This window comes from Tyto alba, unplaced genomic scaffold (assembly GCF_018691265.1).
Source record: "Tyto alba isolate M040663 unplaced genomic scaffold, T.alba_DEE_v4.0 Super-Scaffold_32, whole genome shotgun sequence".
Classification (NCBI taxonomy): domain Eukaryota; kingdom Metazoa; phylum Chordata; class Aves; order Strigiformes; family Tytonidae; genus Tyto; species Tyto alba.
The window spans coordinates 6,939,187-6,964,031 of record NW_024881307.1 but is presented as its reverse complement, the minus strand read 5'-3'; the positions used below and the strand labels follow the sequence as shown (position 1 = coordinate 6,964,031).

General features: G+C 39.4%; 1 protein-coding gene across 1 annotated transcript; it reads left to right on the top strand.

Annotated features, from left to right (window-relative positions):
- The first annotated feature begins 7,894 nt into the window (after positions 1 to 7,894).
- On the top strand, positions 7,895 to 19,666 carry LOC116962942. Its single transcript, XM_032998184.2, has 12 exons — positions 7,895 to 8,375; positions 10,913 to 11,034; positions 11,595 to 11,643; positions 11,911 to 11,954; positions 12,094 to 12,752; positions 14,626 to 14,731; positions 15,015 to 15,161; positions 15,371 to 15,431; positions 15,664 to 15,830; positions 15,913 to 16,023; positions 17,080 to 17,191; positions 17,503 to 19,666. Exons 1-12 carry the CDS (start codon positions 8,138 to 8,140, stop codon positions 17,511 to 17,513), a joined length of 1,827 nt encoding a protein of 608 aa, XP_032854075.2. The 5' UTR covers positions 7,895 to 8,137; the 3' UTR covers positions 17,514 to 19,666.
- Positions 19,667 to 24,845: the final 5,179 nt, after the last annotated feature.

Below are 24,845 nucleotides of genomic sequence, written 5' to 3'. Positions count from 1 at the left end.
AGACAGCTGCCTTATTATGTGCATCTCCTGCTTGCTGAGATGCCTTGGGGTACCCAAGACATCTGCAAGAAGCTGGCAGGTGTGACACAGCACTCACGGAAGACCTACACTGTTCAAGGGGTTGTGGGACATCCAGTCTATCTAAAGTAACAAGATGTCTAGGCACATGAATCAAGCCATAGCTCACATGACAAAATTTATACCACATAGTTCCTTGTGTTGTACAATACTCACATTTAAATGCTACCTTCTATGAATCCTCTGAGATTAATAATTTCACCCAAGATTAATTTCCACCCCAAGCTGGACTGTTCTGACTTAGTACCTAAGACCAGCTGCATTTTTGAAAGTGCATTGTCCCTTTCACCCTGAATTCTACTTATAGCTCACAGTGAAACTGTCAGCCAGTTCAGAAACCAACACAAATATCTGACAAGTTTGACTCACCAATAGTGCAGGGAGGGAAAAGTAATAAAAATGGTATTTCTGCCATGTTTCTCACTGATGAACACTTTAAAACAACATTGGGGAACACAGGGAAATCCTTGCACATCAGATTTGTTTCAACATGAGATTCTGATACCCTCTCTTACATTCCGCTTTATGCTGCTCCTTCCTGATCTCCTCTTGTAGCTGATGTGTTTTGTTTAAAAGTGAGGTTTTCCTACGGTCTAGCTCACAGCACCATCTAGTGACAGAACTTGGGATACCAGGAACAAAATTTTATATTGCTCACTCGATTTTCTTGGCTCTGTTTTGTTTTTTAATCATTGCAAATTAAAAGGATGATGAAAAATTAAATACAAATAGATTCTCAGTGAGTGCGTGAAAGTGAAACAGTATACACTGAGACCAACTTACTGTTTTGGTTCACTAGTTGCACCAAGAATGTTCAAGTCACTGAAGAGAGCTCATCGGGTCAGGTCAAAATGCTTTATTGAATTTAGGATTTTTTTTTTTTTTTTTAGTATGTTCTTAAAATTAAATTTCACTTTTACAAAAAAAACAAACAAACAAACAAACAACTTTAAAATGTTTCTTAAAAGTCAGACCAAAGTACTTGCATTTTTCCCATGCTTTCTGTTCAAATCTCCTTCAACTAAAATAACTGTACAGAAATTTACGGAACAGTTTAGGCAGCCTAAATCTGCATTTAACAAGGAACAGAAAATGCTGAGCCCTACTTCAAAATTGCTTCACACTGGTACCCAGTAGCTACAATTAGATGCTGGTACTCAACAATCTGAAGGTTGTTTGAAAGATGAACAACCTGTGGATTTCAGAGCACAGTCATTTTGAAAATATAATATTAAAATTTACTTTAGAGATATTCAACACACACACAAATGGATTATCTATGTGGATGGCTTCTCCCCCTCCTCCACTCCTCCCCTCCAATTCCTCTGCATAACCAAAAACGTCTGGTTTTCATTTTAGGAACAAAGCCCCCAGAAGCCCCACAGGTTTGGTTCACGCTGTTTCTGTCTTTCTACATGCAGTTAATCCAGCCTATCTGAGGCATAATAATCTATTGTTCCTCCATCATCACTTATATCTGAACCTAAGAGCTAAACGTATGTTGTTTCTAAAGGCTTCAGTGCTCCTGATAAAGGTATAAAAAATAATGCCCCAAACAAACACCTAAGAACTGTGCTCTCAGTAGGTATAGTTCTAAACAGTTCTCTTAAGATGTAACTAGAACACGGCCCAAGAATTGAGTAAAATAAAATATCTTAAACACTTTGTTCCACAGTTTCTAAAAAGGATCTTGCCTGGCCCACTAAATAGTCAGAATTCCAAATGACAGTGAGGTAATAAGGCACATATGAAAGGCCTTACCCTGCAATTTCCAACAGTAACAACATGTAGCCATGGAGGGAGAAAGTCAATTTTATCACTGGAGACATCCCTACCTCTTCAAGCATGAAGAAATGTGCTTCCCCACTTACAGTCATGATGACTCAGACATTTGGAAAGAAAGCAGATAGCTCAAGAAAATAGAGGGGAAATGGAAGAGTACTATGAACTGATTCCCTGTCCCACAGTATGCCAGGATAGTCCCAACACATTAAAAGTATAATAAATCTAACCAGTCTGTAAGACATGAGTCTACGAACCTGCTCGTGCCTGTAAATGCAGACTGCTTTTTGATAACTTCCGTCAGCCCACCCCAATGCCACAGAAGCTGAATCATTCCTCTCCTCTCCGGAGCTCACCAATGGGCTTACTGTCGGTCACAAGAATGTTTTACTTCATCAGTTACATGTAACAGCAGAAGATGATGCATTTTACTCTCTAGCCCCAGTTTTAGATCCTCTGGGAAAACAACTAAATTGTTAACAAGCCAGCATCTGCTAGTACTTTTCAGCTGAGAAATCAGGCTTCAGAGTACAGATCCATTCTGTATAGCTTCTAAAGGTCTGTTTTGCCAAAGAAAACAGAAGAGGAAAAAAAAAAAAATAGAGGAAACATCTGGAAATATTTTCTTGCAACAACTTTCCAAGATCTATCTCAAAAAAAAACTCTCTTACTGAAAAACTGAATAAAGTTAGAAGCACCTAAAGGAAAACCCATCACAATTCTCCAAGTAACAAGATTTTTACCTTTTGTCTTTGTATGTATATTGTGCCCCTAGGTTTAAACTTTTGCCTTCAGCTTTGCTGGATATTTGTGACGGGTACAGGCAGATGAAAATCTATGCCAGAAAATAGATGAATAAACAAGGTTAATACCATGCCTGGCTAGTTATTCAGAAAGCTGAAAAATCTTGCATGTAGTTTGAGATTAAGTGATCAATTCCATACTGAATTTGTCAAGTCCCTGAAATAGAAGCATATACCACTGACAGTTCATATGTGTCCATATGGGGTCACTGTTACTTCATAGAGTGGATCAGATGTGCCAGTTTTAGTTTAACAGCACTGTTCAGATTGGGACGGGCAAACCACTTCCACTGCAGCAGCTCAGAGTTTCTCTCCTTAATTACTTTTTCTAGAAATGCACCAAAAAGCGAGCATACAATTACATACTGCTGAGTGGAGACTGAGAGCTTCTCAGAGCTGTACTAAGAGGAAACCAAATCACATCTCCGGATGCCCTAAGGTATTGAAAATGAGCAGATCAAAATAGTTTTTTCACCCTTGATAGCCTGCAATTCTTCAAGAACTGACCACACAGTTTAGAAGAGAACTGAATGGTGTAAACAATTAACTGCATCTGATCACTACGTACAATGGCATTAGTAACTAATGGCAAACTGGAGAACCAGCTTTACTTGTCATGGTCTGAAGAGATGCAAACAGTCTGGAAAATTTCTTGGTTCATATCTGTGGGGCCTGAGTCAAACCAGCAGTCTGACACAAGAGAAAAATTATCACAGTTGAATAAAAGGTATTTCAGGTAGGTAAGAATAGTTTGAACATGCCATTTCTGTCATCACTAGGGAGCTCTGAATCCAAGGAAAACATTTAGAAGTAACCATGGAGCATCATTAAAGATGAGTCAGTAGCAGACAATTCTTGGAAATTTGCTATAAAAATAATGCAAAAAGCAACAATGATATTGTCAATTACACCTTCATTACATCTGCAACCCACTCTTACTCTCCTGCCTTCACTATAAATTTTCATCTTCTACAGTGAAGAAGATCATTCTGCAGACTTCAGATTACAAGGTCTGATGCCTTCAGCCCTCAGATACATGGCTGTGTGAAGTGGGTGGACAAACACAGCTATCTATACAAAGCAAGTAGCCTGACTTCTTCAGGACAGAGATCAGCTCTGTTAGAATTGAGCAAGTAAACAGGAATCTTTCAGACACTCTCCCTTCTCAGGAAAGATGGTCATTATGAGGGGAAGCATAGGTGAGATGACATCATATAGCATCCCTAAGGAAACACAGAATACATTCAGAAGGCACAACATATGAAAACTGACCTTGTCCATGTCCTGTGTTCTATTTCTGTCATCTAAAGACAGGGCAGAGCATGAATGGGTACTGAAAGAAAATAATCACCACTAAGTGAAAATGCATCATCTTTCACCTAACAAATCTAAATATTTCAAAGCCATAGGAAAGCAGGACATCAGTTAGCAGAACAGGCATTCTTAGGAGACCTGAATGACTGTAAGAGAAATTAATTTTGTCTTGCAGCACAGTTTTGTACTGCAGCAAGAGGTAAGTAGAGTTCATATTTCATGGTCATTGAAATGACTAAGAGCTGTTCAAGTTTGTTTGCTCAGCACTGACATCTGTCATTATAGTTGGTTTCTTTTTGAAGCATCATATACAGGCCACTGTCAGCAGACATCCCAGATGCAATTACCCAATGGCCTGTCTCAGCATTGCTAATTAGGTATTCCTGTTTACTATGAAAATGTGAGACAAACTCAACAGCAATGTCACAACCTCATTTCACTGTCAGCATGGATGCAAGCTGTTAGAAATACACTCATCTAGAGTACAGCATATTTTAAGCTTTCCATTGAGGGCATGCAAATGGAACCTCTGCAACAGAGAACTACTTTCCGGGAGAGGTACTCAGGAGAAGGAAAAATCCGCACATGTTCTGCACTATTTCTGAATTTTATACAGCTTTATTACTCAGTGAGTGCCTTTTAAATTACATTTAGTTCAAGACACAGTACAATGTTCACCTTTAAAGAGAATTATATGCATACATTTGATATCGTATTTGTATTCTAAGCAGACATTGAAAGCACATGCAGGGAAAAGTTTTATGCTGGCTTTCTACATTAGTGCAAATTAAGCTCACCATCTCCTGATCTCTACATATGTGAAAGAGAATATTAATAAAGGAAACCTTTGCAACAAAGGATTTCATGGTCAGGTGAGTTAACAGTTGGCAAAACAGCAGCATCTGAAGGGAAAGACAGACAAACACCTAACCAGGCAAATGCCGTTAAAGTGGGTGTGTGCACTAAAGAAACATGTAGCAACAAAGGATGAAGGAAGCTAGAGAGCATTCATCCTACATCCAAAGATATAAAAGGAGCTCTACACACTGGCTGCATAACCTGAAAGTCTACATGGAGAGAGATTTGCAGAGCTGCCCATTACAAATCAGTTGGAAAGGAATTGCTTTATAGTTATCCACTAGGAACTTCCAGGCGGTGACAGCCATTTTTGCTGAAAATATTACATCAGTAATCAGAATACCTAAATCAGTATACCAGTAATTACATCAGTATACCTAAAAAGGAAAAAAAAAAATTCTGCAACACAAAGATCTGGCATACAATTTTTCCTACAGGGGAGTATGAGCAGAAGATGGAAAGCACAAACCAGCCTTTCGTAAAGGCTCAAACAGCTATATTTATGACCAAACCTGTGTTTTGACTTCATCCTCTTCCCCAAATGACTGTCACTGAAGACCTCTACCCAAATGTTCATACTTGTATCCTCATTTCTTACATCTTCAATGCTTGTAATTTTCTCCCTTTCTTAGAATAGATAGTACAGGGTATGTTAAAAAAGCAGAAATCACTAAAACTGTAGAAGATCATGAAAATTATCTATGCCCCCGGGGTAGAAAATACTTTTCCCAGCCCAGGTTTCACTGGGTAATAAGCTAAGTATCTGCAGATCCTAGAAAGACATATTTGCAATCTCTGTTTGCTGTGCATGCTGAAACTTGTCTTGCCACAATGTATACAGGAGGACATGATGTAGCATTATTAGCAGGTCCAAATTTAAAATAACTCTTGAAAACGCAGAGAGGAAGCTGTAAATGGACAGCTCATTTCTCCTAGTAATTGTTTATAGAATAAGGCTCATAAGATTTAACTTCGAAGCAGGAGAACCACAAGATTCCCAGTTAAGCAAATACAAAGGCCTTGGAGACCATTTCTTGTAGTGGCCACATTCCAAGGTTTTTTGTTGCTTGTTTTGGAAAACTGTTTCTCTTCTCATGGCTACAGGGATGCACTTTGGTCCTTTCTGTACCATAAGGCCAGGCCAATTCCCTTCATTGTGACTGTAATACCACATTATAAACAAGCAGTGAAAACTATTCAATATATGGGTTAGAGTGTGGAAGAGAATAGAAAGATGAGAAATCTCCAGTGTGATTTACTGCTCAATGAATGCAATGATTCACCACAGTAATTTCCTCTTTGCAGTAGGCCAAATTCTCCCACTTATACAAGTGTTGAGTAAATCCTTAAATGATGCCTCATCCTACTGATTTGAACAGTACCATTTACAGAATAACACACAGTTTCATATCACCAAGGAAATGGACCCTGGCTCCAGCTTGCCCTAGACTCATATAATCAACAAGGTAAAGTGGGTGAAACAGAAGGAAAATATTTACCAAAGCCGAGTAGAATGTGTCCTTCGTTAAAAATAGACACTCTTTGTAGCTATCTCAATGTCAGAAAGGTAAATAACTTTTAACTTCAGAAATATCCTTTAACAAATCACTTCCCTTAAACAAACTGGTTACAATCCACTAAGGAAGAAACTGCAATATTGGCTCATGACACGTCCTTAATCCCAGAACATGACCTACAGAGCCCTGTGGATTTTACAGGAATAAAAGAGAGCTGCCTTGTCCTTGTTAGCTGAAATCATGGGCAGCCATGCAAAGATGTGGATGCATTAGCCATACCTCTCCCCTATGCATTCATATTTTTTCAGATCCAAATGCAGTAACGTTACTACATAGTACAATCTGTGGGGCAGGGAGCCAGGTAATAGCCTTCCCAGTACTACTGTGATGCAGACTCCTTCCTGATTTTATGCTTGTTCTACAAGTGTCAAATCTCCTGGCTTTGATCAATACCTAAGCAGTTCTTTCAACATCCCTGTGACTGGAATTACTATGCTCAGTACAGAGAAAGCAGGAGACAGAGGATTGTGCAAATCTGTAGAGAGAAGCTGTTACTCAGTTTAAACTAAAACACATAAGTAACATTGTTCTTTTAAATTGCTCCAGAAAGTCTGGCTGCTTTCTGCTCAGGCGGATATAACAAGATGATTCTGCTTGGGAGTAAAGTTGGAATGCTTCCCAAGACACAGCTAAGGAAGCCGCTGCATTTGATAAGCATTGTAATCTTTTTCCAAAGTAGGTACTTGAGAGAAATATCCACTTATTAAGGTGAAATGGCATAACCCACAAATAGGAATGTACAATGAAATATATTTCCCAGGGACACAAGAATGGAGTTTAAATCTGGTATTGAAGTGTCCTTGTGACAAGGAAATAGAGGTCCTATAAGAAAAGTACCGATCCAAATAGATTCTTAATCCAACTGACTTTTATTAGTTGCACCTGTCACAATATTTAAGAATCCTTCCTTGCTAAAAAACACAAATAAACAAAACCCCCCAACTCCCCACACAAATAGAAACTATATTCTCCTTAATGGAGCACATAGCACTTCTCTCTCATCACTGATTCAAAGCTGTGGAGACTGTTTTTCCTCAGATGAAATTTTGTGATTAAGGGAAGATTATTTATTTTTGCTTCGTGAAGGCTGTGAGCAATAGGTTCTCTTACACATCCTTGGAAAAACTGCCTTTTTTTTTTTTTCTTTTTTTTTTTTTTTTCCTGAGAAAAAAATTCACAAAACCTTTACTTCAGGATTAGTTAATTGTTTGCATAATTCTGTCAACTAGTCTAAATGGGAGGTTGATTTTCCCTACTCATGCCACTTGCAGTAAATCAAACAAAGCTTAATTTTTCTATTCCATACCTAAGGAAAAGTATTTTTCAACTTGTACTCAATCTCTTCTTAGGAAAAGTCATTTCTTCATCAGCTGCTGCAGATTGTTAGGAAAGAGGGTGGGGCCTTCCCAGGCTGACGTCCTTCAAGCCATACCTGAGTATAAAGAGCAAGGGAGAACTACAGCCAAGAAACTCTCAAAAGCTGTTTCCAGTGACTGCTAGGATTCCAAGGCTGGCTTTATTCTGCAACTGCTATAACTTGCTGCTAAAAAGAGAAGAGGGAAGCTGAACCCTGCTCATTGTGGCTAATTACATCGGAGAATTAGTTACAATTACTGTGTTCTCAGTGTGAAACTGGATTTTTTTTTTTTTTTTTTTTTAAGCAGAACTGAATAAGCTTTTTTCCTACTGCCTTCTTTTTCATCTTTTTCTACACACACAGGACTAATGTTGCAAACAGTCTGCATGAGTCCTGAACTACTGGTCAATCAAAACAGTGAAAATGAAACCTGTGGCTATAGTCCAGGTCAGGGATCTCCACTGCCTGGAGAAACTGCCAGTCCCAAAAGCTATTTTCAACAGAGCCCATCGTTGCCAGACTCTGGATTAACTGAATTTAACGTTGCAAGTCCCAAGATCTACCCTCCTCCTTCACGTAAACATCAACAGATGTCTACTCCCACTGGTAAGATCAAATCTTTACTCACATTTTCTATTTTATGCAACAATATTATGCTGATTTGGCAAAGCGATAAAGTACACCAACTTGCAACTGCTTTTGTGCTAGCAGAGAGCTCTACTAACAGTAGCTCATATTAACCTTCTGTGGCAATAATACTGAAGATGTATGGCATATTCTCCTACTCAAGTCTTAGTTATATTCTGTTGTGGTCTGCTGCTGAAGTGAGAAATTACTCTGTTTTGCAAAAGATGCTTAATATTCCATCATTTCTGTCTATTTCCATTATTCTGCTGTTCATGTACATTCTAAATTGCAAGTTTGGTTCTGAATATAACAAGATAATAGATATGACCTCCTGAGTTATTAACATTACAAAGTCATATGAACGTGTGTTTGATGAATCATTGCCTTTGCTGAGTTCTTCAATTTTAAGAATATATCTGGACATGTAATCTGATCCATCATATACCATTTTTACTTTATAAAAACTTGAAAGATAATAATATATTAGCAATTTGGGGGAGGTTTAGAAAGCTTTTCAGAGAGGCCTTTAAAACACTCTACAAAGAGTAAATAATTCATCGTCAAAACACCAGTCTAAAAAATGAATTATTCCCATTTCTAGAGGAATCTGAGAAATAAATGATGATTTTTTTAAGGTCCCAATGTTTTAATTATTCAGTGATAGGTTAAACATTCAGAAATGCCAGAAATTTCAGCACAAAACAGCAATTCAATATATATTCAAAACGCACCATTTGCCACTTGGGATTCAACATCCTCCTGCTGAAAGGGTGTCAGTCTCTCATTGCCTGGAGCAGGGAAGAGAAACAATGTCACGCAACTAGAAACCACATCTTGTGTGGCTGGTTTCCATGCCAATATTACCTACTCTGAGATATCCCAAGTTTGGGGAGGTGTACCATTCCCATCTGTTGAGCTCCTACAGTTCTCCTCCACAGGACTTTGCCAGCCAGACTCCAGCAGCTGCTACAGAGCACACAGAGATTTTGGTCAAGGAGGAATACTGGTACAGGCACCTAACATTATACTTAACGAGGACTGCTCCTGAAGTAGGAAATGCTTGCCCAAGCTGAATACACTTTTTACATTTTATGCTGCTGTGTTGTTTAATCATAAGTAGGTTTTAATCACAAATGCTGTTTACATTTCTCATGTCATGAGCTGCGCTAGGAAGAGAAGCTCCTCTCTGCTCCAGCAAGCATTGCTGCTGGATGACTCCTTATTCTCAGTAGCCCACACTCAGACTCTCAACACTTGGGCTTCATTGGAACAGTGGCCTTCTATATGGTGTATCTGATGTGCTAGCCAATTGGGAAGACCCTGAAATAATTCAATAAAGCTCCTGTTTTATAATGTCAATAGCTGTTACTGAATTCATTCTATACAAATATGATCATTTTCAAGGTGGGGGGGGACGAGGACAGCACACACACACAGTATTACATAAAATGTATTTAAAAAGCAATGCATTTAAACTCCTAATCTGGGCAAGTCTTTCAAGTTTGGGGATTCAGCTACAAGATGCAAGAAGACCTAACACAAACAATTACAGAGCAGCTTGTTTTGACGAAGACAAGCTTGTTTGGACAACTATGTATGTTCTGAAATAACTATTTCACTTCACTACAGTAAATCATTGCTTGCCTTCGAATCACATTACACTGACTTCCAAACACACCAAGAACTGAGGAAGACATTGGACATAGCATCACTATCTCATTTCTGAAACAGTTCTGCTCTTTATTGTTCCACTGATACCAATATAACAAAACCACAGGACAGGAAACTGCAGACAGATTTACTGCAATAGCTCAAAACTAGAACACGACTAAGAGGGGCAGTAATCTAAACAGTGTTGACACATTCCCCAAAAGCAATGATGTGCTCTAGGTCTGTATGACACCACTGAGCTGAAGGGCACCAAGAAAAACTGCCCAAGGCGAAGTCTCAGCATAGCATGTTTATTTCTTAACCACTAAAAGCTCTAAATCAGAAACATCCAGCTTATTTTCCTTCTTTTCCCTAATCATCCATCCAAATTTCCTTCTGCATTGCTACCCTGCCCCTATTGTCCTCTTTCCAGCTTCAGTAGCGCATTTACACTTGGGACAGTCTCTCCTCTTCCTTCACTCAAAAATGAAACCATCCCTGCACACTAAAATTTAACAATGGCCTTCATGTGGTAATTTGCAGAGCTAACTCAGCTCTCTGCTTATGCCCTCAGACTGAAGATCCCACAGCCAGCTTTGGGGTGTTTCTGTTCTGTTTCTTAAGAAAATAACTTCCTTTGTGAGGCCCCACAGTCTGTTGTAGCCTGTGAAGCAATGCAATAACATAGATGTTAAGCAGGAAGTAGGACAGAGCTAAGGAACATGTAAGGTAACGTGGAAATTTCCCACAATTGATGATGAACATCAGAATCACAGGCTGTCTCTCAGGGTGACCCCATCCTCCCACTATTTTATAATAGCTTAGAGAATTATGTTTCTTTAAGCATCATGTTATGACTTTTCCAGACTCTGGACTTAGCTCTGATCCCCCTCAGAAGCGCTACATGGGTGTGAGAGTAAAGATGCCAGTACGGGAATTATTGAGAAAAATTCGGCTTTCCAAAGGCCTGGACCCAGCTCACAGCAAGGTGAGGACTCTTTTTGAGTTTAGAAAGGTTGCTCCCAGAGGTGTAACATCCTGGTGCACACACATCACACTCCCACCCTGCCAGTGTTCTGGAGAGGTTACACCTACAGCTGCTGCCTCTTCCATTCACCAAGTTAATGTTTTTGATGAAGATGGAGAATAAACCAAATTTAAACAGGCTGAGGGCATGCTAGGAACGTTTTTAAGACATTGACAGCAAGAAGTCATTTTGATCTAGATACTATACATCATACAACCAAGCCAAAGATGTCCCAAGAACCAATAACACTTTTGCTCTATCAACCCTCTGGGGTTCTGAACAGCCTGCAAAAACAGCCCAAGAAGCTGGGAGACACCCAGATACCTGGTCTGTTGTAAAGATCTTTATAAGGCTGTCATGAATTACCCACTCATGGAAATCTATTCACCCGCAGTCTCTGCTGTGCAAAGTACATAGCGTAGGTCACAATTTACTTTGTTCATGTTACAATATTTGCCACGGTTTCATCTTCTCTTATGTGCAAGCATCTCAAATAGAGTTGGGTGTTTTTGTCTCCTCAGGAAGCCTCATTATTGAAGATGGTAACCAAAGGATCCTCAGGAAAAACAGGTTAGGAAACTCCTCTCTTGGTAACAGAACCTTCTTTTCTAGTAGCATCATCACTGTTAGGCACTCAAAGAGTTGGACCACTTCTATCCCAGGGTCAGTGACCCATGCCAGTTCCTGGCTCCCCTTAAATTACATGAGCAGGCCAGCTGTGCACCACCACCATGTACGTGCTATCTATCTGTTATCTGGGGCAAAATTTCTGATGATATCTTCTGTATGTGTCTTCCCCCCCAACTCAAAACAGCTTCTTTCTTTCCTTTCCAACAGAAAAGAGAAGAGTTCACCCTTATACAGAGAAACAACTTAGACAGGTATGCATAACACCTTCAACTCTGTGCTGCCAGCCTCCTCAGGCGTATTTCATGTTATATCACTGAGTGAGAACAGGACACTTCATGTCTGATTTCCCTCCCCCATCTGCCGCCCTCCTCATTTTTGTTACTGTTTCAGAGCAAGCAGAACGTTGGGCAAACACTGAAAGGCTTAGAGGACCTTGATATCCTGGTGGAGGTACTGCAGGAAGATTTGAACAAAAGCCAATTGAAGGAATCGTCTCTGCATTCAATGCCAGATGGCTTTTGGCAAGGCTTCTCCGCAGACCTGCAAGCTTCTTGGTGGGAAACTGGAGGAAGTAAGCAGGCAGCTAGTGGCCTGCAGGAAAGATGCCACAGCTTAACCAAGCTGCGTTCGTACTGCTGTTTTAAAGATTTCAACACAGTGTTGCGGGGAGAAGTAGAGACTTCTTTTCATCATGATCAGAAAAACACTCCAGAGTCCAACTCACCAGGAATATTCTCAAGGACAAGTGAGAAAGAGAGTAGCTGGTGGATACAGGATGCATGTACAAGTACCCAGAAAGAGTTCCTGAGGCATTCTTCGCAGAACACATCTCCACACTTTAACCCATCAGGAGGCTGTTCAGAGATGCATCTGGAAGCTAATACCCGTTCTCCAGACATTGAAGGACATTTGAAGTCGACCCCAATTTCTTTCACACAGCAGGACCTCTCTGCCATCTCTTTCTTCCAGTTCCAGCTACACAGGGAAGAAAGTTTCCTGAGAAATATCCCAGTGGACAAACTGCTTGCACCTGATGAAAATGGCAACAGGTCTCCAATTTTTCTATTAAAGTATATTGGTTTCTATTTCCTGGGGCATCACTTGTCCTGAGGCTTTGCCCTTACTTCAACTGCTAGTTTTGGGCATGCCTATAACAAAGGCTTCCTTGGTCAATGGGAAGTTCAAACTTGCTTCAGTACACACGTTTTTAAGCAGATAGTTAAAATAGAAAGTTTCCATATTTGCAGTGGCATTGCCAAACCACAGCTGACATCAGGACAAATTCTGAGTGTTAACTATATTAAAGACTGAGTTGCATATTCACAAGAAAACTAAAATAAAGCAAAACAAGTAATTGCTACTGAAAAGAAAAAAAATGATATGCAAGAGATCTTTTCCATGCTGTAGACACTCGCAGGGTAATTACTTGTATTATTAGTTGGTAATAAAAATGGGTGGGAGGATTACACAAAAACATACATACGCTGCTAGTCTAGAGCATAGACTTCCAAGGAGCTGGGAGTGGCTGTTTTATTATAAATGAAATTAAAGCAAAGGTTGTACTGATCCCATTTTCCCTAGAATGGCACACTTATAAAGCAAATAACTGCATATTAAAAAAAATCTCTTATTAGGTTCCATACAGTTCAACGAGTTTGGGGAAGCTGTTATCAAATCAGCTTGACAGAAAGAGTGATGTAACTTATAAACTGTCATAGTCTTGGTGAGAAAAAGATTAATTCCTGTTCATACAGACAATCTCGTTCCAAATTACAAATATTTACAACCCACATGGGGAAAGCTAAACACAGCATCATCCCCTTCCATGAAGCACCATGTTCTATTCAGAATAATAATTTTCAGTGCAATAATAACATTAGATTTCACTTTTCAACAATAATGTAACTGTAACCAAGTTACAATAAGCCACCTACTACTATATTTTCTGCATTTTTTTTTAAACAATACAGAAAAAACTCTCACAGGAACACAATTAATCACAATTAAGAAATTAAGACATTTCTACTACCATGTTTATGTAAAATTCACAAGCTACAATTTCTATCAGCCTACTTACCTCTAAGAAGCTCTTAAGCATCATATTACACACTCAAAAGAACATATGAAGGCAGGACTACACACCAAATAAGCTAACTCTGAGTTCTACTGAATGGTGAACAGTATTAGTTACTATGTCAAAAACCCACAATAAAACCAAACAAAAAAAAAACAACCAAACAAATAAACAAACAACCAACCCAAACAAAACTCCAAACAGAAATAGTAATAAGTGTCAGAGTTACTCAGACATCTTGAAGGCTATCATGCTACAAGACACAGGGGAAATAATAAATAAAAAAATCAACACATGCAGTAATTTCTCCTCCAGGAGGAAAGGAAGACATGCCCAAATTTACAAGGAAAAAAAAAGTCTTTTTCAGGATGAAATTCAGGAGAAACACTTTTACTATTTTGAGTAGTTCAGCAGGACTGAATACACAGAAGAAATTGAGCTCTCTTCCACAGGACTGAATTACATTTGGATATACTTTTCTTTTAAGTGCAAGAGAATGATTTCCATTCTCTCAATTTTTAGATATCTTTTCCCTGTACTGAAGGATGCTTTCAAAAAGGAGGAGGAAATAAAGATTGTTAGCAAAAAGGAATCATGAAGTAGCTCCTGGAAAGGAGAGGAATGGCATAATAGCAAGAAGGGAGGACCAAGAAATCCTGGCAAACAAAAACAAAATCAGCAACTCCATTATTAAGACAGAGACTAAATAAATTAAATGCTTAAATATCATAAGATTTTGGCATTTGTGAACCTTAACATTTAATGATTTAAAATCCATTCTCACTGTTAGCTTTGCATATTTTAACTCCTGCTTTATCTTCTAATTGTTTAAAACTGTTCTATTCCAGGATGCTGCACAAGGCTGTTGCTCAGGGAAGAAGAGCTCTGACTTACGCACTTGCACAGAGATTTGCATCCCTAAATAAGATCAATGAGAAGGATGCACAGAAACGGGTAGGATCCTAACTTGCTTGGATAGGGTAATTTTCTGTCACGTGACAACATCTTTCAAACCCCAGTCAAGCACCAAGCATCCTTTTGGACAAAGGGTAGCTACTGTCCTTGCAAGGAGGGGAAAACAGGAACAGGGAGGAAGTGATATGCATAGAGCAAGTGTTAGCACAACTGGCAACAGAACCCAGAGTCTCAACTCCCCATCTCATTCTCTAACAAGCACTGTTGTTTTAAAACTATTTTTGTCTTTCACAACGAGTTTCTTCCGTTCTTCTCTTCTTAGACTGCACTACATCTTGCTGCAGGGAAGAATCAGCATTTGATGGTGAGTGACCTGATATCCCTAGGAGCTAATGTCAATGAACAGGATGGTTTTGGGAAAACTCCACTCCACCTGTGTGCAGAGAATGGATATTTGAGGGTTTTAGAGGTGAGTTGGTCATTTACATTGTATAAAGACACATGCAAATGTAGAGCAAACACAACAAATGCATCTTCTTTTGTTTAAAATATACGAGGGTTTTCTGTACTTGAAAATTAGCTTTGATCTAATGTGGTTAAAGTAAGATGGAATTGAGGGAGGAGGGGTATTTTGGCACTGCCAAAATTCAGGGCTTATCTTTATCTTCTTCATTTCAGGTTTTGAAAAATTGCAAAAACAACGGTGTGCACGTGGAAGTGAATCTGACCGACCATTCTGGTAAGAGGAAAAGCTTAACCACACAGATGCTTACTGTAGACTCCAGAAGTTTCAGACTACAGGTTTTATCTAGGCCAAAGAATGTTCAAGTTCATGTTTAAAACTTAGAGGTCTAGCCAATCAGCCTTAATAGGGCACCCCTCTACAATTAGCCAGGTGTGGGATGGTTTACTTCAGTGAGGTGTTCAAGCACTGGGTTTGTTTTGACTTTTCTGTGGTCTGTTCTGTTCAGGTTTAACACCGCTACACTGTGCTGCTCTTGCCCACACTGTCTTAGTTATGGAATCTCAAAAAACTGATGACGATACTGACACAGGAAGGTTTCTCAGACTACGCAAAGATCAAATTCTTGAGGGAATTAACTGCTTATTACAAATGGGAGGAAAGCCTGAGCTGCAGGTGAGGACCAGCAGCAGGCTGTTTACCGTGGCCTTAGGTTTCCTTACTCTTTTGCAATCACAGGTTTCACTGTCTTTCACAGGTACTGAAGTCATATCAAATTACCACTACCTATTTAAAAATTGAGGAGAACACAGAACTCATGTATTTGCTTCAGACTCGTAAACCTAAGGAACAGAACATTCTTCAAGAGGTAACTATCTGTAGCTACTTTTACACAGGCCCTAGCATTTGTACCCAAGAAACTAAATGAAGTAATATAAGCTCCACCATCTTGTAAGCACAGTAGGTGATGCTCCCAGCCTTGCCCTATCTTGCATAGGGCAGAAAAATCCCCTTTTCAGGGAAGAAGCACCATACGAGCTCTTACCACACTTGGTTCCATCCCAGCTCTAGGAACTGCTGTATTTGCTATAATTTAGAGCAGTCCAGTTGTGCACAAGTGCTCCCAGCATACTGCTCACACCCATCCCCAATCCAAACTCCCCCTTGGCAACAATGCCTTCGTTCCCAAGATTTTACAGCACACCAAGCCAGATAGAGGCAACTCAGAAGTAACACCAGGGGAATTCTTCCTCTGCTAATAAAGGAATGCCACAGGCCCAAGTATTGACAGGATGTTCAATTACTTTCAGCAGCTTCTTAAAAGAGATAATTTTCTCTGTCCCTTAGCACACGCAGTCAACACCAAAACTACCTGAACTCTGCATTACTGGGCCAAAAGATAACCAGATTATCCAGTGGGCATCAGCATCTCTTGCTAACTTTTTGGTGCAGGAAACAAGACACAAAAACTGAAAAGCAAAAGCTTGAGTTCTGAAATAAAGCAGTATCTGCCACAGAGTCCAGTATTCTTGTCCAAGATTAAGAAAATATTCAGTGCTTAGAAGTTACAGTCCTTTTACCTTTCCTAGGGTCTTTTTTGACTCTGGCAGATAGGCCTTCCCACCAGTGTACATGTACAGAAACCGATAATAAGATTTTAATTAGAAATACAGACTTAAAGCCACATTTCAAGTCATTTATCTTCTTAACAGTTATGCTTTGTAGGAGATAAAACACAATAGAAAAAAATAGTTTCAATCCAGCTCACTACTGACTGAAGTGTTAAACATGTCACCCTCCCCAGTCTTACGGTAAGGGGAAGAATCTAGGCTTTGCACGTCCAAACTAGTACAAGTTCTTGACACAAAGCCTGCATCACTGCTAATGCTGGAAATTTACTGTTCTGCTTTCTTCATCTATATAGAGTTACACTTTGCCGGATGCTCCAAGAAGCACGCCCAGTCCCTCGTCACCAGATAACTTCTCTGAACTTTTTCCCATGTCATCTTCGGACCCCTTTGACATCATTCTTAAAGGTATTTCATGGTAGGAAATTGATTCTACCTAGTCAGGGTCTTTGTAACTCAACAGCTATAATGTAGTAGCTAGCTCCAGTACTGTCCCTGCATTGCTATATAACAATTAATCATCAGTTCATGTGGAACTGATGGAAAAAATGCCCTGCGACTTCAGATTAACTCCAGAGTTCTGCACAGAATCTCTTTTGCTTACAAAACTCCTTACTCATCCAAAACCAAGTAGAAAATAGGGCAATAAATATGTGGCATTAGAAGGAACACTCATCATGTAGATTGAGCTGAATATTTGTTGGTTTATTGCCTTCCAGGGAAATGCTGATAAACTCATTATCTGCATCTCATGGTCTACCTGCTGCAACTGCTGCTGAAGAACAGAGAGAGAATAGACAGTAAAAGTCTTCAAATGTATTACAGCTTGAACTGACTGTTGAAAATATCTCCTTAGTACACATGATTAAAAAGTAAACTAATAAAGGGGGGAAACCCTTGAGCCAGGTTTCAACAGTATTAGGCATTCAGTGTTAGATGTTCCAGTAAATTAATAGGTCTTAATTTTCTCACAAAGCTGAGCACTTGTACTTCTCTTTAAGTCAATTTGAGTTGTAGGTATTCTACATTCTGAAACTTTGACAATTTTTTATTGCAGGTGCCTAGCTTAAGAAAAAAAAAACTTTGAATTTAGTTATTCAGAGCCTAGTCTTGAGAGTACCAGTGCCAGATCAGTCTCTACAGGGCAAACAATGTTCAGATGTGCTGAAAATCTCAGGCAATATATCATTTTAAACATGAGCTATGAGAACTCAGAATCTGATGGGCTATATTTAATATTTCTGCAGTTGGCTCTGAATTTGTCCAAGGCTGGTGTTGTCACACTTTAAGGCAGTCCCACCGGAAAAAAAAATCACTCCAAAATAAAAACATAGCCATACACTGTTACTGAGCATGTTTTTTTCAACAAAAATTGAGCTCTTCATTTATGCAATCAGAATTTGCCACCATAGTGGATTGTAGGTGAAGTCTGGGACAGAACATAGTTTAAATCAGTTACTTTTGCTCTGGGTGATCTAATATACCTTTACAAAATTTAAGTATATAACAACACTTTACAAGGAGCACTTTTTAGGCTAAGCAATTTTGCAAGTTAGAAGGATAACAAGGAGCTTACATTTTTCTGTGCTGCCAGATATCCAAGTATTCAACAGAATTCCTATAAACTGGGTAATTATTGTCAAAAAAAAAAATCTTCCCAGACATAGTATAATTTTATTTTAACTTCTGATTGTGAATTAGCTGGTTTCTATGAAACTTCCCTGTTTGCTACATATGGAGCAATCTACATTTACATAACCTACAAAATGACTGATCCAGCAATCAACTCACATAGGTACCTCCTGTTGAAGTAAATGGGAGGTTTTTCACATGTAAACATTGCAGGATCCAGTATTAAGTACTCAGCATGTTTGAGGAATATTTTCTAATGAACTTTGCATTTTCTTCTTGTAAAACCAGGTTATTTTCCTCTTATTGGATATCCTTAAGTGTTAAGCTCCAAGAGCTATGTTGCACAACATGAACTAAGTTTTACTAAAAAATTACAGTGTTTAAATTAATCCCACTGAGATTTGGGTCATATCCTAGGTTTCTTATGCCCTGAACAGCTAGGTAGCACTCTTCTGTATTTTCTCTAGTCTTAAAGAGACACGATACTTCAAAATTTTTAATTATTTTATTAAAAAAAAAAAAAAAAAGTTTTGTTACATGAGTTGGATAACGCTATGGAATATTCATGTGCCTCCTTCCATAGATGTCCCTCAATGTTTTAATCCTGTGATGTGTTTTTTCTTTTTCACTTTTTGTCCCAGGTTTTATTTGGAAATACAAATATTTTCCTCTCTGATGAATTTTCTCTGTCCTCTCCCATCACCACCCATTCTTCTTTCATGTTTGCATTTTAACTCACATCTGTGTTCACATAATTTTTTATTCATTTGAAGAGAATTAATGCGGATCTTCTAGGTTACTCAGTTTCTATTTGTGTGATTTAAGGATCAGATCCAACACCCACTGAAATTAAAGACTCCTTATTTTCACCGAAAACTGACCAAGAAATTCCGCATCTCACACAAAACCAAAAATGAAACAGTATGGTGAACAAATAGAGAATTGCATCAATAAGCATTCTCAGTGAAGAAAAATGAATTTACCTACAAGATATATTTTTAAAAGTGTAGAAAACTATCATATAACAATACAGTATCAATCAAGTTCTTTTAATCACATGGAAACCATTCAGATGAAATGACAGGAACCTTAAGCTATTAGTATGTATCATTTAATCAATATACTCAAAGCTGAACTAGCCTGTAAAGTATACTCTACAACAGTTATACATTAATTGCATTGACATTAGTAGTACGTTCTACATTGTTTCCTTCTTTCCTTCTGTCAATAAATATATTATTTCATGCAGTATCTAACTTAGTGATTTTTATGTATTACTATAGCCATACTACACTCACAACAGAATATCATGAAAAGAGCAAATTAAGCAGACTTCAAAGCTGGCAAGTACATAAGGGTTTTTTGATGTAGCAGTTTCATTTTTTAAGAGTACAGTGGTGCCTGTGCAGAAGCATCAGCATTACCACAAGAAGTAGTAAGGGAAGGTGATTTATTTAAAAACAAACAAACAAAACAACCTCCTCCTTTTCAAGGCACATTCATTAACCCACTACCTCTAACTAGGAGGTAGACAACTATAAAACTAATTCTCAACTTTTTTCAGCACTAAAATTTTTGCCTACAACCAACTAACCTCAAAGTAGAAAAAATTATGCACCTAAAGAGATTAAGTAATATGACAGTTTGCTGAAAAAGCTGTAGCTTTTCAGCCATTCACTATGACTAACTGTAACAAACTATTCTATACCAAAAGAGAATTAAAAAGGGCTTTGAATAAGAATTACCATGCATAAAAGTAACTTGAATTTCTACTGCAAGATTTTTTCTATTTTTTTTCTCTGTGAACAAAGAGACCTATTAGCATTAAGATAGAGACTTTGCAGAGTACTGCATATTCCCTGCTCCTAATGTGACTGCTACTGCAAGTGATATAACAGCTCTTTACAGGTAACTGTTCTCAACAGCTGGGCTGAAAAAAAAAAAAAAAGAAAAAAAAAAAATCCAGTGAGTTCTGCAGAGAGGTGTTCTAGCCCAGTATAAACTAACTATTTGGGCAGGGCAGCACTGAAATTAACTCTGAGCTGTATATACCATACGAGATAGGCCTAATGATCTTGATCATTCAGATTAAAGACTTTTGCTTTGCTTCTCATCATGAAAGGAAAACCTCCCCTGGCAAGGCAGCTTCTTAACATAAACCGGTTACTAATTCAGGACTGTCTCAAAGAAAAGGATAGCATTTACCAAATCGTTAGCTTTACTTCCTTCAGCACCACACACACTCTACAAGTCTGCTCACAGGTATCTTTAGACAGTCCCAGCTCAAACCTGTTGAGTTAACACGGGTAAGGGGATCTTAGCAGAAGATTTTACAATACTCAGAATTAACTCAATAGCTTCACCCACGATGGTCTTTAAATTGAATCCTTACACATGTATACCAGCCTATTATTTGGGAAATACTCCTGTGTTCCCATAAATTACAGAAACTGGCTTCCATGTTCAGTCCTGGTGCCAACAAGACATCAGGTCACTGAAGTCCAGTGAGAGACCTCCTGACCTCAAGACACGTCCTGTGCTTTATCCACACAGGCTACTACCATGCCCGTAGCTGAGGGAGAGGAGTTACCATTCAACACCTGCAGCAGGGCATGGCAGAAGCACTGTCCCTCCAACAGGGTTTGTTACCCAGTGTGCAAAAAGCCAATCTTACCCAGAGAGCCGAGATACCGATTTATTTCATATTTGTGCAAATATGACTGCTAGGTGGCAATTCCACAAAGCTAGCACACTACACAAAGTAACTACAACCTATTTATCTTGTTACAGGATTAGTAAAAACCTATCTAAGTTTGCACTAATTTTCCATAATTACCATTCCATCTGCTCTTAGTTATGTTGAAATTAGCCTTGCTTTCTGTGTAAGGGGGTGATCTGCGATGGGGGTCACAAGTTTTTTTGGTCTTGAATTGAGTTAGTGATTGCCATCTCCCTGTGACACCTTTATGTCTCCCCCAGTTAACACAGATTTTCTGCTGACTTCATGCCTCTTGGGCAATCATCCAGCAACCTCTGGCTCAGAATGCTCCCCTCTTATCAATGGTATAGTCGTTAGCAAGGCCTGCATTGTATCAGGCTTACTCAACCGAGTCAGTGATTAGTGGTCCTTGTACTTGATGAGAAACATTTGTACAGACTACACAAGCATCCTCAGGACAAAACCAGTCCAGCACAGAGTGGAGATCAGACCTATTTTAAACTGCACTGACATTATCAACCTGGCTCAAAACTCCCCAGCCCCGGGGCCCTTTTCAAAAGCAGCAGCAGCTTAAGGTTCAAGGTGCACAGCAAGACTGTGGCTTGCCTGGGACCAAGTGCTGTGCTTCTGACACCTAAGTACCAGTTACACCAGGCTAGTATGTGTGGTATGATTCCTGCAGCTCATTCATTCTAAACCAGATCACATGTGCACCCACAAGCTATGGTCATGCCTTTGCACTGTGGCACAGACCACACTTAAAGAAGCTGCTTTCCTTCTTTACCTCACTTCTCACTCCATATTACAAAATGAGCGCCATTCACTGGCTTACACAGTTATTTAGGTTCCTTGCTCCTTTGAAGATACACAAGCATTGGCATGCATAATTATTTTTAAGCACAGTGTAAAATCTTTGTCACAGAATTAGTAGCAATTCGGGAAAGAAATATAATAACTAACAAAATAAATCAGATCCAGCGCTTACAGCAGTTCTCAGGGATGCTGCTGATCAGGAAAATGGAAACTCATGAGATATCTGGTGCAGATTTGTAAGGCCTTGAAAAAGGCCCTGGCAAGGATAGAAGCTTTACTTTCCCAGCAGGGCACTCTGATCAACACTGAACATATTTACGATAAGTGATAATCACAAGGCCACAGATCATACACTTAAAGTGCATGACACACCAGCTATGGTCTTTGATGGGCGTACAGAATCCTGCGGTATTCATGGAAGTTTTCTAGGCCTTCCTTACCAAGTCCTTCCTTCCAGAGCTGAGTGAAAAGCATCTGAGCCAGAGCACTAAAATTTGAAGTTACTCAGAAGACAAGTTGCAAGTTAGAGCACGGGGATGCACAAATACATCTGTTAAAACAGCCCGAGGCAAGGGAACAGGATCTATCCTAGGTGTATCCTAGGACTTTGGCTGAATATTAGATCTTTCTACTACAAACCCAACAACTTAAGGTTCCAGAGGAAAATAGGACATTGTCACAGATCCTTGGGTGCTGCTACTACACAGTTACAAATGCAGCAAGTCCTGAGAACAAAAGCCTTCAATGCCAAGTCACTGAGCTCTACCGAACAGTTTTTCTGGTACACACAGATGTATTTCCACTAGATTTCAGGAGTTATCAGTAACACAACGACTTAATAGAGTCTACTGTGAATGCTGTGAAAAACAAAATACAAGCATTGCCACCTAGCAGCTCATCTGCATCTATCAAACATACACAAAATAAATTGCAGAGGTGACATGGCATTGCAAAAGATGAAAATATTACAGAAAGTATTTTATGGATTAATAAGAAACCGCCTGGCAGACTCACAGAAGCTCTCCTTCGTTTCTAATTTTTAAATTTATGTAACGCAACACAAGAATGAGAGGAGAGAGATTCTGGCCCAGGTTTTCAGCAGCATAAAATTCTTCAGGTAGCAAGACAGGCTGTTACAGACCATTGACTCTGGAAAGTGTCTTAAGAAAACAGCTCCTCTGGGAGCTACTTTCAGTAGCTAGTGATGGCAGAAATGCTCCAGCATTATTCCTTCCCACTACTTATGACAAATGAAAGAAAATAACCCCAAAATCTTTTTTTGCCAGAAGGGTATCCCAATCTGGAAGAATCCAACTGCTTTCTGACCCTGCCACCCCAGCCTGGTACCACACCAAGATGGACCACAGCAGAAAATCCACCTCCTGTTGTATTTGTCCTCCAAAATGTGTCCTTGAAATCATGCTTTGCTGCATATCCACAATTATTGCATCAAAGACTTGCTAAGGCTGCTGGATTTTGCTTAAATGAGCAAACCATCTCCCAGATCTCAAAAAACTTAGCTGAGAAACATATGAACTGTTGCCCACTAAAACAGATAATGTTAAAGATAACAATATCATGACTGTAACACACATACAAGAAAAGAAATTACATTAAAAAAAAAAAAAAAAAAAACAAAAAAACACAAAACAAACCCCAAACATTAGAACACACAAAGACTTCAATCTTTTAGATGAGGATCCAACAAAAGAGTCATGGGGAGGCTGGACACTTCAGAAAATCCTCCAGAGCCCTTTTAAGAATATGGATCAACAGCTGTCATTCAAAAAGAAACATTGACATTCCCTCTGCACCACTCTGCATCCCATTTCCCATAATTCTACATCCCTCCCTGTGTGATGACAACCAGGCTGAATTGCAAGCAGAGCTGGAGGAGCCAAGTTTCTGAGCCAAACAAAAGGGAGAGGCTGAGCTCTTGGCTGATTCAGATTCTTTTAGAATAGTCTCACCCATCAAGTTTTATTTTTCCTGCTTTCTTTGTGGCTAGAGAAACTTGGAAACCAAATGATTCAATTTAAAACAAGACATGTTTCTGCAGCTGTGCTGAACAGGACAGATGAAATAAATTTAGAGAAGGGAGTCCCACTAACTGAAAACCTGAGTGTCTCAATCACTCTGAAGAAGCATCACTGTGGAGAGAGGCAAGAAAAGGAAAGAGGACAGGACATTGGCTCTCAAGCTGTAGCAATCGCAGTGACCCAGACTGCCCCAGCCACATACAAACAAGCCAGGAGCTGCAGTTCAACATTGCTGCACACTTCATTAGTCTGTTTACCCAGAAGTTTCACTTGTCTTGAGGATTAGCATGCTATGCAGCTTAGCATCTGGAGGTTGTAGGATCAGCCCTAAAGAAGTCCCTTCTGTCTTGAGGCAGTCTAAGCAGGCTGGAGGCTCAGGCATCTCTCTCTACCTGCCCTAGTTACTTCTATCTACGAGGAGCTGGTCACACGGCACCTGTGCCCCAAAGTACCACACCATCATTTTCCTGTCTTTTTCCTTATCCTCCAGTCTGTGTGGTTTCAAGGAGGAGCAGGGAGTTTAAACTGAGGTCATCAGGAAATGTTTTTCCTGAAGAAAGATGGTGAGGGGAAGGGGGTTCTTGTTGATCTTCCTGCAATGCTCAGGAGACAATGCTTATTCTTTCTTCCCAGGGTTTCCAGCTTACAATTTTTTATTTGTCATCACCTTTCAAGCCACATCACCTTTACTTCGGTGGCACAGTTCTGGGGTACACTTGGTTTAGCAGCAAGAGTTTAGGCTCCAGTGGATAAGACATCACTTCTCAGGTAGAAAAAACCAAAATGTTAACCAGTTGCTATCAGAAAGGCCCCAGGCACTGCTCTGCTCCATGCTTGTACATACTTCACTGCTACACCC

Bases quoted from the DNA above. Each gene is read 5' to 3' on its own strand.
- LOC116962942 (XM_032998184.2), top strand. From the start codon at position 8,138: ATGTTGCAAACAGTCTGCATGAGTCCTGAACTACTGGTCAATCAAAAC. The intron at 11,644-11,910 runs GTTAGGAAACTC...CCTTTCCAACAG, and splicing joins AGGATCCTCAGGAAAAACAG to AAAAGAGAAGAGTTCACCCT. The intron at 15,162-15,370 runs GTGAGTTGGTCA...TCTTCATTTCAG, and splicing joins GATATTTGAGGGTTTTAGAG to GTTTTGAAAAATTGCAAAAA.